General features: G+C 43.8%; 1 protein-coding gene across 2 annotated transcripts in view; it reads left to right on the top strand.

Annotated features, from left to right (window-relative positions):
* atp2a2b (ATPase sarcoplasmic/endoplasmic reticulum Ca2+ transporting 2b) overlaps positions 1-12,464 on the top strand; it is a 51,157-nt gene that overhangs the window by 2,581 nt on the left and 36,112 nt on the right. For both annotated transcript variants that reach the window (XM_076284769.1, XM_076284768.1), the window contains exons 5-6: positions 3,057-3,161; positions 9,897-10,035. In XM_076284769.1, the coding sequence (XP_076140884.1) occupies positions 3,057-3,161; positions 9,897-10,035 (244 nt within the window). The remainder of the gene's footprint in view (positions 1-3,056; positions 3,162-9,896; positions 10,036-12,464) is intronic.

Here is a 12,464-nt window from a genome sequence, read left to right on the forward strand (position 1 = left end):
ACTGCGAGTCGCTGGTGAGCAGGTGCACATGTGGTCCCTGTGCCCGACCCTGTTCCTTTCCCAGCTGTCCTCGACAGTGCTGATCTGCAAATCATCCCACCCGCCCTATTCTCACCATTCTGCTGCTGTCTGATGTGTCAGCCAGCAGCATGGTGACTGTTGGTGACGCACGTGTTTACAAGTAAACACAGCGCACAGGACCGTGTCTGGGGCTTAGAGAGCGAGAGCGAAAGTGGGAAGGTATAAATAAGGACTCCACTAATGGGTTGTTATAACTAGATTCTTGTCCCCCTCTCCTTGGCAAGCATATTGCCACAGATTGAATTGGGGCTATGGTGGTAATGGCCTGGAATCCAGTCTCTGGATCACTGGCTTGCCATTGATGGTCACACACATACACCGTTCACTCCTTTACATACTCACTTGTGATGTTGGCTTTAAATGAGGCTGTTGATGCATGCACGTCTCACTAACTCAGCCAAGCACACATACACACATCCTTTTCTCACACACAAGCACACACACAGTCTCAGACACACAAACACACACTAATTGTGGCTACACATAAAGAGACCGCTGGGTCTTCTTTCTGTCTCATGTTGACTGGTTTGCCTCTCAGCACACTCCCCAGGGGTCTGTGTTGTCTTAAGTCAGCACTTTGCAGTTTGCAAACCATCACCCCACTTAAAGCGCCTGCAAACTCTGTGCATTCATAAGATGAATACCTTCATAAAAGTGAGGATGCATTTAATATTTTTGATTGAAATCTTGAACCTTATTTTGAGATAACGGTCTGGTGCCAGTGACAGGTTAGCAATAGCTCTTGGTTTCATGATCTCTCTCTCTCTCTCTGTTTTTTTAATGAGCAGACAGATCCCCAAGGTCTAATATTTAAAAGGCTTGTGTCCGATTTGATTGGCTGCTCTTTGAAAGTAGGTTACACAGAGCAGCAGGAGAGTTTTGTGTGACACATTTCAAGAGTTGGCCCAGATTGGGTCTCCGAGGATGTGATTGTCTGAAGGGAGCACAGAAAATGAGAGTAGTATTTAATCTTGAGATTTTTCAGACCGAGTGTTGGTGAAATAAACCCAAAGAAATGTATTACAGAGTTAATAGCTTGTTATGGGTTAAGGTAACATTTTGGTTGACTCAAAAAAAGAGCACTTCCTGACGTAAGAAAATTATTCATGAAAACACCAGAAACTGGCATTGCGCTTGAATAATCAAGATCAAGTGTCCTCGCATCATTTTTCTCATTGCATCTTCACAGTTGTGACTCAATCCAGATAAGTGTTGTCAGGATATCTGCCCATCAATGCAGCGATTGGTCAACGAGCCAAGTACATGATCGACAATAGCTGTTGAATCATCCTTGAATCATGTCTCTTTAGTCATGCTTAAAATAAAAACAAAAGGTCTCTCAGGTGGAAAGCTGTTGCAGAGGGATTTCACTCATTTATTTATTTATTTGCTCCCATGTAATCCCATGACAATGTGTACATTGGTTGTCCCCAGGAGAACAGTTCGCTTTCTGCTTGTAGATGAGGTAACATGCGCGAGTAATTTCATAAGAAGGATGTGGCCAGTCATTGTGTAACTACTCTTTTTTTTCTTCTTCTGGTTGTTCTGGATCAACTGCTGGTGCAGAAGCAAAGGGAGGGGAGAGGAAAGAGGACTGTATGGAAATGAACCCTCCCTGGAGTCCCACGGAGAATGCAAAATTAGTGGCTCATTTGCGTGATGCGGAACAGATTGAGAGGGCTGAGGATATGCATTGAATGTTAATTTTAATGATCTCTGCTGAATGTTGGGCGCTGAGAGGAGGCCAGTGTTCTTGGTGGTTATGTCATAGACTCGATTGGTTGCTCTTAGAGTAGTGTACACCCATCTCTTTTTTTTTTTTCTCTTACAATGGCAAATCCAAATTGGCACAGTTTGAAGTTCAAGTTGGCCACAGGCAGAAATTAGGTCAACCTCAGTGGGCCACACAGCTGCCTGAAGTCCAAGCTCTTAAGAGGCTTGTTTTACGGGTCTCGCAGCTGGATCAAATCTTATGATCATACTACTTTGTCTGTGTCTCAATGTGCTCATTGCAGTAAGAACTGTGTCCAATGAAAATGTCAGTGCGGAACATGTGAAATTGGATGGCTTTGATGCTTGGTAGATGCTTTGCTTTTGTAGCGACTTTACACCACACTAAACCCATCCCCCCCACCCCCAGTTGTCTCGGTTTAGTGTGGTGTAAAGTCGACCTCTAGCTTCAGCTGGAGTAGCTGCCAGCGCCCCGTGGCCTGCAACCCATAAGCTGGCCCCGGCCGTACCCACCTGATGACCCTTCCTGTCCTTTTGGCGCTGGCAGCAGGCGGGCATGAATTAAACATGCCACGGCCTCGTTAAGCTTGCTGACAGGGCCGTCCTGGGGGGGAGGTGGGTCGTGGCAGTCAGGACACAGCGCGCTGGCGACAGGCGTCACACTGCTCCAGCCACGGGGGGGGGTCAGCTCAGGCTCTGGTTACAAAGTGCCAGAGACAGAGCCTTGTTAGGGGTCTTTGATATCCATTCTGCACTGGCTGTGTGCGATATGCACCGGCAACAAAATAACCAAACTGCAAAGTCATTACTCCCCCGCACTGTTTTTTTCTTTTTCTTTTTTTTTTTCCCTTGAGGTCTTTGGTTGATGTAGATATTTTTTATCTAACAGTTGATCAGAGGTTTGCTCGTCAATGTTGCAAGAAGGCACATTTTTGGAGGAGTTTTCCTTGAAATAAAGCACCTTTTTTTTTTTTTTTTTTTTTGTCTAATGTCATGTATGATCTCTGCTCTTGTCTTAGCACAGAAATGTTCTTCTTTCTATTTTCTTGCTGGATAGATTACCATTAGTGTGACATGCCATAACTGCCATGCCCTTTTGCACATGCTCTCTCAGCTTTCTTTCTAAGGCTGGGTTGTGGTCTGTGTGTGGGTTTGGGTGGGGGTGTATATAAACGCCCAACCATTGTCAGACATGTTCAGAGAAAGAAATGTGAATAATAATGCTGTTTTTTATGCCCATGTAGGTGCTGGCCTGGTTTGAGGAGGGCGAGGAGACCATCACCGCCTTCGTGGAGCCATTCGTCATTCTGCTCATCCTCATCGCCAACGCTATTGTTGGTGTGTGGCAGGTGAGTGTAATGTTTGCCACCCACCTACACACTCACACCTGTGGGCATGTTGATTTGTGGATGGTGTGCTTTGTCAGTTTTGCTTAACAGTGTGTGCAAATGATTGCATAGACCCTGCATGTAAATGGTGGTTGAAAGCACCTGGATACCAGGAAGAGCTTTTACTTGCATGATTTCACACTTACCCTGTCTCTCTCTTACACACACACACCAGGCCTCTAGAGTGCGAAAAATTTTGTGACTTTGTGACTAAATTTTTTCCTGGGTTGCACTGGTGCATCTTAACGTCCTAAGGGTGAGCGCCTAGACTTTCCTTGTATCTGCTGTCTCCACAAACTAAGCATTTGTTCTCCTTTGATTAGTGTTGCCTGGTGCACCAATACTACAAAAGTATCGCAATACCCTGAAATTAGAAACAACACAATACCCAATTGTATTAGTATTGATATACTTTTGAGAATGACAGTCGGTGCTTCCCGTAGCCTATGTGTCTTTTCTCTTCACACACACACGCAGCTTTTAACCTGCAGCTGTTATGTAATAAGTAGCGGTCCATGCTCTGACAACAGCTCAGACACGGAATGTATATGGAGAGCGATAAAAAGGTGACCGTGAAATTGTGGTGTTGAAGGTGGCGCAATGAAAAATTTGGGTGCACCTAAATAAAAAAAAGTTGGGGCACACCAGTGCAACCAATGCAAAAAGTTAGTCTGGAGCCCCGCACACACACACCTTTTCTGTCACTGCCTCTCACCCCCACTCACCTTAATTAATTGGATACTAGAGACATGATCTGTCCAGGCTTAGTCAAGTCAGAGCTATGTATGGGGAGTGGGGCGCACTCTTTAGAATTACAAGCAGATGAATGCTGGCATTTAGCTTCATAGCCTCTTATGTACATGCTTTGGACCAAGACCAGTGTTGTAAAGCCGACGTTTTGTTCTGCCTGGTGAATCACAGCGGAGCTGTCAGTGACTGCATTGAGCCTGGGGTTGTATAATGCCGACTCGGGCCTTAACCGGGGACGAGTTCCCGCATCAGTGATGCATCCTGAGCCTAGCTGCTGTCGCTGCTGAGCTCAGCCCTCCCTATGCCGTGGCTTATGTTCGCAGTGCTCGTCTGCCCACATGAGTTTAGATGTGGACTCCTCTTGTTAGGGGGTGGATTGGGGGGGGGGGGGGGTCTGGTCGCACAGCTGTTTCCAATCTAAACACGTCAGGCCACAGAGTCGCCTGGAGATGAGGGACTGTAAGAACTCCGAGCCCCATGGCTTATCACCATTAACGCTGTGAAGCCCCCCTAAAGGCTTTAAATAGGCTTTCTGTTCTTTCCAAAATGTCCGTTACACTTCTGCTTTTCTCTCACATGAGTCATTTGTTTGGCCCTCCCCTCCTCCAAGGCATATGTTCACTTCCGGTCTTTAATTTCATGTGGTTGTTGCATAGTTAATCATTCAGCTGGTGCACCTCTTGTATCTCTGTTACTGTTTTCACCATTGTGCAGCACAGTATGACTGTGCTTTGCTCAAGTGTGATCGCAAATGATAGGTCACCAGTCCTGGCCTGCGAAATGCTCTCTAATCGATAGTTTATTGAATTTGGCCCGTAAGTGTGACTTGGATGAGCAGTAGGTCTGATTTCAGACAGCATTCTTGATTCTGGAGCTGGCCTGCATCTTCATGCGCACAGATTCCTGAGCAAAATTTTATGTTGCATATCTTTCCCAATAGTTGGAATGCCATCACTTCCTGGGCCCAAAAGCTAGTTAATTCTGCCTTTTAAAGCAAAAGGAGAGAGAGAGAGGCGTCAGATAAAAAGAGTAGACTAGACTCTCTATTTCCCCTCCTCCGTCATGGAAGCCCTCAAATCCTTGGCCCAGTTTCTGGGCTGTGGTCTTATTTTAGGTTTGGTCCACATTCATTAAGCGGGACACCCTGAGAGGCCTGGGAGTTACTCCCAAATGAGCGGCTTCGTTTCCAAACACACACTCCTACACTCACTTTCTGTGTCTTGCGCACATGCAGTAATGATGCTCTTTTTTTGCATCATTTCAGTTTTTGTTCTACAGAGCACTCAGGGTGATGCCAATTCTGGTGCTCCTGATATAGACCTAGAAGGCAAAACTCACTTAAATGTCTGGAAAACCTGAAGGAAAACTCGATTAGCTCCAGGTATTTAAGCAACACCAATTTTGTTGTGTTCTTGTTCCTTATCCTTGAGATGAATGCATGCAGTGGCTGGTGTAATGGCGCTGTGTTCTGCATTGTGTGCTCTGGTGTAAGGTTTCCTTAGTGAGGAACAATCCAGTGTTTTCCTGAAATATGGCTGGGAAGTTATTTAGCTTAGTGGCAGAAGCTCAAGAGCAAAGCCATCACCACACACTATGTCATGATGGTGGTAGAAGGCCAGGGTTTTTAAAACAGAGAGGTCCACTGAACCTTGTTTTAACAAAAACAAAGTTCTGCCACTGCTTTTACATCCTAATTTCTTGTTATACTAATAACCACATTTCTCTCTGTCTGATTATATTGATCGCTATTATGAGGCTCAATCATCCATCTCTAAAAAAGAAAGCAGTGCATGGTAGAGCCATAAGAGTAATTCAAGACCAATTCTGTTGGAAGAATGAACCCAAAATTGATTTTCACGTGGGCTAGTTGCAAGGCTTTTATATGAAACAGAATTATAGAAAAGCCAAGGGACAAGGTAGGTACCCTCTTTCCATGACTGAAGCACCTAAATGTGCTGATATACTCTTGCCTGAAGCTTTTCTGAAGACCGCCTAGGCTCTGCATTTGGCCTGTTGGGGCCCTTGTGAAGCCTACAAATTATGTGAGCCTTTCACTCTTACAGTAGCAGTAGAGAGCTTGATTTAAAGCCAGCACACTAGCTAAGAGGAATGCAAAAACGCTTAATACCAACAACCGCACAGTTGGCATGCTTGCTAGCATGCTAACTGGCGATATTGCTTTAGATGTGCTGTGAAAACCTTCATGTGTGGTCGTCCCAACCTGCACCCCACATAACTACAGTGTATAGCTTAGTGGTGATGTGTCCTTCACTTGACCATATCATCACCATACATTTTGAGGAGGATACCAAAAGTATTTGACTATAAACGCACCTCAAAATATGTACTGCTGCATGTTGTTGCTTTAAGCAAGGGCCTCATTAGGTTTAGAATGAAAAGGTTTTATCGCTCACATTTTGGTATGCTTGGTGTAACACTCCTGGCATGAAAGCAAAGGGTTTCCCTCTCTTGTTGTTCTCCACATTTAGACTCCGGGAGCCTGTAATGCCGAATTGATGGTTCCTACCTCCACACTCTACAGTAGGGGCAGTCAGGCTGACCTGAGGTGGAGATCTGGGGTGTTGTAAATCTCGGGCTCTGGGAACAGTAGGCACCCATCCCCCTCCAGTAGCAGCAGTAGCAGCACGATTTAGAACCCTGTAAACTCACTCATTAAATCTTGTGGTCAGTCTCTGGGCAGATCAGGTGGAGGCACCCAAAGGTGGTGGTGTTGGCCTTCTGTTGGAGAAGACTGTGTGTGTGTGTGTGTGTGTGTGTGTGTGTGTGTGCGCGCTTATTTTAAGACCTTGGCATGCCCGTGTGTGTGTGTATAGCCAAAGCTATAACTTGGTCCCCATGGAGCTGTTAATTTGCTCCTTTGTTATTGGGAGCCACAGTCTTTGTTTTGATTAGAGTATTCATACATTCGTAAGTGTTTAACGGCACAGTACCATGTACCTTAAGCAATGGTTGCGCGCACAAGCTGATCGTTCTGAAATGCCGACACATTCTGCACACAGAAGACGGCAGACCAGCCAGAGTTGGTCATTACCATCACTTTTTATTTCATCCCTCATCATTTCCTCAGTGTGCTGTGGCCCAACTGTTTTTGGCACCGGCAAATTGAAAAATTGGTTAAGTCTATTATGAATGGGACTCTTGGCTTGCATCTGCCCCTGCCGCAGAGAACCCCAGTGGCACAGCTCCATGTAGAGTCCTCTGCTCTATTTGTATTTATTTGCTCTTCATTTGTTGTGTAAGTGGGAATCATTGACCACAGTCTGTTTGCCAACTGTTAGTCACCGCTGCTGGTGCCACTTCCCTCCACTTCCATGTGCATCTAATAGCCGATGGTGAACACTGGCGGCACAAAGAGGCTACTGTGCCCTGGTGCTTTATGGTGGTCTTTACATAAGGTTTAAGCCTAGACCTGAACTCGTAGTGATGACTATTAAAATGCGTTGTGGTACCTAGAAGAGTTTTGTTTTCTCCGTCAATTTGTTTTTGTTGTGTCTCCAGTCATTGTGGGACTCTATTGAGACATTGGTCTTACTTCTGCCTTGGTTACTCAAAGTGGCTGGCGTTTTTGGCTTGACGTTTGATTTAACCCCTCCCTGTCCAAAACACACTTACCAAATTGTGCCTTAATGGTTCCCTTATGGTGCTTCAGACCAAGTAGGTGATCTTCATTCAAGCTACCAGCTCTTTGAAAAGCAAGACTCCAAGTCTTTTGCTAAAACCTAAACCAGAGGGTGCGCTCACTGCCCAGTGTCCCATGGGAACTATCCCACTCAACCAGGAAAGGTCGTGGAAAGGTCATTCAGCTCCAGGAACTCTAAAATGGAGTTTTGGAAGGGAGGGAGGGAGGCTAGGCCAGATTGAATGGCGTCATATCTGATGCCATGCTCTGACCTTTGGGCTTTTATGAGCATGCATTCCCAGGCTGGCTGGAACAGGGGGAATGCATTGTGGTAACAAACACAGATTCTCAGTGACACACACACACGCACACTCACCCCATAAAGGCAGGGCTATTTTTTGCTGTTTGTTTGGTTTGGCGAAACTAGTACAACAATGCGCTTCCCAGATTCTCATCCGCAGTTCTGCCTGCAAAGCATCACTGACAACATCATGGGTCTGGTTGTGATTAACTTGTTTTTGGCCTATTTTGGTGGCATCTAAGAGTTTTGTTGCGGTCATGTTTTTCTCTTTTAAGGCCAGGTTATTACATTAAGACCAAAAGTATTCCTGTCTCTTGAAGATTTGATTGTGGTGATGACATTTTTAGCATTCTGTGTTGGGCCCATTCCATCTAAATTGGCTACTGGAATGCTCAAAATGCTGTGATAAAATGCCTTGCACTTTTGATGAAATATGATACAGTCGGATATAGGGATGTAACGATTACCGGTATTACCAACAATTACCATTTTCATTTCAAATATCATAGTTATCGCAGTTGATTACCACGGTGTGGAAACCGTGTGTTTAATCCTTCCCAGCTTCATCCAAGCTTGATTTTGACATACAGTAGGCCTGGTACAATGAAAAAAACTGGAGCACTTGTGCACCCAAGTTAAAAAATTTAGGAGCACAGACAAAAATGTGGGTGCACAGTCAGTTCTGTACTTAACTTACACATAATCTAACATTATACTGCAGCTAACAGTTAAACATGCCAGTGCACCAATTGCGAATATTAAGAATGACTGACAACATTTAGGCTACAGGAAACAGGATTTTAAAGATCAGTGCCTACTTTATTTTCAGTCTGTTCTATTTTCCTACATTTTGTTAATGTAAAATAATATAATACATTGCCATATTTGCATTTAGCCTGTATATCAAGTATCCTGCCAAATGTAGGCTAATTGATTTATTTGTGAATCCATCTATAGCTAATCCAAATATGCCCATGGTGACCTATCTGACTGCATACTGCCTACTACTACTACTACTAAAACAGTCCATTTCCTCTTCCAAAAAACCCAAGCTAATCAAGGATATATGTTTTATACTTTTAGTTTTTATTTGAAATATCTGCATTGATGGGGGCAGTAGGCAAACGTTAGGCCTACTTTCGTTTTGCACTTCAGCTTGTAAACAAACAAGCATGCGTGGAAGCCTGGAGTTGTCAGTAGCGTTCTACCTTTGAATAAAATGGGAGTATTACGGGAGGCTACTTTTGTGCCGGTTCGCTACAGCTATATTTTGCATATTGCAGCCAATACGTCAACCGGGCTAAAAGGCATGTTAGGTTACCTTTCCTTCTCTCACTGCATTCTCAGAATCTCATCCTGTTCCTCCTATATCCAATGAATTCGGTGGATAGAAGAACTAATTTCTTCAATCTTTGCATCTTGGCTGGCTAGTCTAACTTTCCGCTTTTTCCTGCGCGCTCTTGGATTTGATAGAAGCGACTACTAGCGAGTCACAACGCGAAACTGCTAACGTTGATGGGAGGTGTAGTTTTTATGCTGCATTCGCGACTATGGTTTGCACCAGTAATTTTTCTCGATGTTGCGGTGTATTTTGTAGACAAACATTGACATGGTTAGAAGTCATTCGCACCAGTGTAAATATTTTTTTGCACTCGCACGGCATCATTTTTACTCGCATGTGCGAGTGAAATGGGCGCACTGTAGAGCCCTGCCCTACTGATTCTGTTGTCTATTTGATGTATTTAACTGCGATTCGGATTAGGTTACACCTGATTTTTAAAGACAGAACATTTTCACCGCAAAATTGGACTGTATCATGTAGCCACTCTGCATCTTTTTATACCGCGATAATACCGAAAACCATGATAATTTTGGTCACTATAAGCGTGAGGTTAAATTTTCATATTGTTACATCCCTAGTTGGATACTTCTCCATACCATTTTATATCAGGAGGTAATTCAAAGTGAGGGCTGATGTTTAACATTCTCCCATCTTTTTCTGTAGGAGCGAAATGCAGAGAATGCCATTGAGGCCCTGAAAGAGTACGAGCCAGAGATGGGGAAGGTGTACCGGCAGGATCGCAAGAGTGTGCAGCGCATCAAGGCCAGAGACATTGTCCCCGGAGACATTGTGGAGGTGGCTGGTAAGAAACCATCTCTTTCTCTTTTCCCTCTCTTACACACACACACACACACACACACACAGTTACACTCCCTTCAAAGATAAAGCTGTTTTATATTGTGACTTTGCTATACAGTGATGGTAAGTAAGTTCACAGTACGTCACATCTGGGTTTAGGAGAGAAGGACTTAAGAATGTTAGTGTCCATATGAATCGCCTATTTAATCAAACAGAAACATCAGCCATTGCTGCTGCTTGTGGCACAACATATTGTGGGTTTGCTATACAGTGATGGTAAGTAGGTTCACAGTACGTCACATCTGGGTTTAGGACAGAAGGACTTAAGAATGTTAGTGTCCATATGTATCGCCTATTTAATCAAACAGAAACATCAGCCATTGCTTCTGCTTGTGGCACAACAAATGGAGCCCATCTTGTGTTTAGATATCTGTGATCTCTTGTCTGTGTCATGATGAGGTGCCCCCTGGCCTTGCACAGCCTCTGGAAGTGACTGAGGCTGCCCAGCACCTCTCCCTCTTGGGTATCTGATATTAATGCCTCGCAATACAGCCTAAGGCAGCCAATCCCCCAGTGCCTCACAACTGACGCCTGCACTGGTTTTCCTCAATCTCTACAGGCTTACACTACTACTGCAAGCCTAATGCATCTCAAGTGTGTTTATACTCCATGTCTGCTCTGGTGTGTGTGTGGTGGGAGTAGGTTTTTGGGGGGGCGGGAGGGATTTAGGTGTCTCAGCTAAGCTGCAGACGAACAGGTTTCACATCAAAGCAGTTCTTAGTCACTCTGACACTGTTGCTGTGCCCTGTTTTTTTTTTTTTTTTTTCTTTTTTTTTTTTTCCCCTAACCTTCCTCCAAATGTAATCCCAGAACCACTTGTACAGTCAGAGCAGATGTTTGAAGTGAATCATCCTTAATAACTGTAACCTGTGGTAATTCATAAATGCAGTTAGCCCCTCTCGAAACCAAAACATTCTGAAGTATCCCCCCACATTTAGGATTATTGAATTTGCTGCAGCTAACTGAGGGTTGATAAGAAAGACTAATTATTCATTAACCCCCCTCTCTTGAAGTGGTCTTATTCAGCATATTTCCCTTTGAAGTTAAATCCCTCTCTCCGTATAGTCTGAGGATGCCACAGATATTAAAGTATCTTGTCTGCCACACATGCAGTACACTCTGGTCTGGTCCTCTAGGCACCGTTTGGTGATCACTGGTCTTACTCTCTGATTCTATGAAGAATGTAGCTGGTTTTAGTGCTGGGCGGTATGACCAAAAATGTATATCAAGGTATTTTTCAAAATTCTTACGGTTTCACGGTATATGACGGTATTTTTTCCCCATGCATAATCAGATGTTCACAGCATTTTCTACAGGTTGAGAGAGGAATTGCTGCAGTACATTGACTAAGGATGGTCTATTTTACTGTTATGATGTAGAATAACTCCACACTAGTGGTAATGCAGTTTTGCATGGCCCCAGAAAATGATGCTGTTTACAAAGAGCTACTCATGATTCTAATGAAGAATCTAATCAGAATGCAAAGACAATTGCAGTCAAAATACAGAACTTTTACTGTGCAAATTTCACAAACATCTTGTAGCCTATAAAACCAATACAAAAAGTAGTGCAACTTTATACTTTTTTTGAAAATTATACAATTTAAAATGAAACCTCTCTGCTAATATGCTTACTCTGTCAAATAGGCCTATCAGAAACATGCCTTATTGTTATTGTGCGGTTTACATGACGTTAGTGGTAGGCTAACGTTAACTTCATGTGGATGTGGATGTCTTGTTAGCCTGCCATGAGCTTCGGTTCGGTTCGCTAGGCAAAACATTAACAAAAAAGTTCGTTTTGGTGCACTGATGACAGTCAGGATAATTCTAACTAGCCAGCTAGTATTGCTCAGTGCATGTCTATAACATGCTTTACTTGCTACCTGGATAATTTCAGCGACTATTCTTAAAGTGAGATGAATGATAAGTACATTACACTTCACTGTGTTAGGTGGGTTGCTAACTAACGACATCACCTACTAGCCAGCTAGTTACAGCTGTTGAACAATCTCAATAGAATTTTCGTGAAGGTAAATCCCTTTCAATGCAGTATCCCTTAACGTTTTTCCTTAACTAAAGAAACAATTTCAGGTATTCTGTGCAACCCCCTAAATAAACCCCTTATCTAAGGATAAATTAAGCCTTAAGGGTCATACTTCAGGGGAAAAACTTCAGGTGTTTAGTGTTTACCCTCACTATGCCTCGCAGTGTCACCATGCGTGCGTGTGAAAAAAGTCCCGTCTGAAACACTGTCGTGCGGCGCAGCGTTCCAAACGTTGTGTAATCAAATACACCGGTATGGCGGTATATTAAAAATTCATATCATAACGAAAATATACACCGGTATACGGTGTGAACCGGTATACCGCCCAGC

The sequence above is a fragment of the Alosa pseudoharengus genome, unplaced genomic scaffold (assembly GCF_046254945.1).
Source record: "Alosa pseudoharengus isolate Yale_2024_CS ecotype anadromous, Long Island Sound unplaced genomic scaffold, YU_APseudo_1.1 YU_APseudo_1.1_scf_14, whole genome shotgun sequence".
NCBI classification, from domain to species: domain Eukaryota; kingdom Metazoa; phylum Chordata; class Actinopteri; order Clupeiformes; family Clupeidae; genus Alosa; species Alosa pseudoharengus.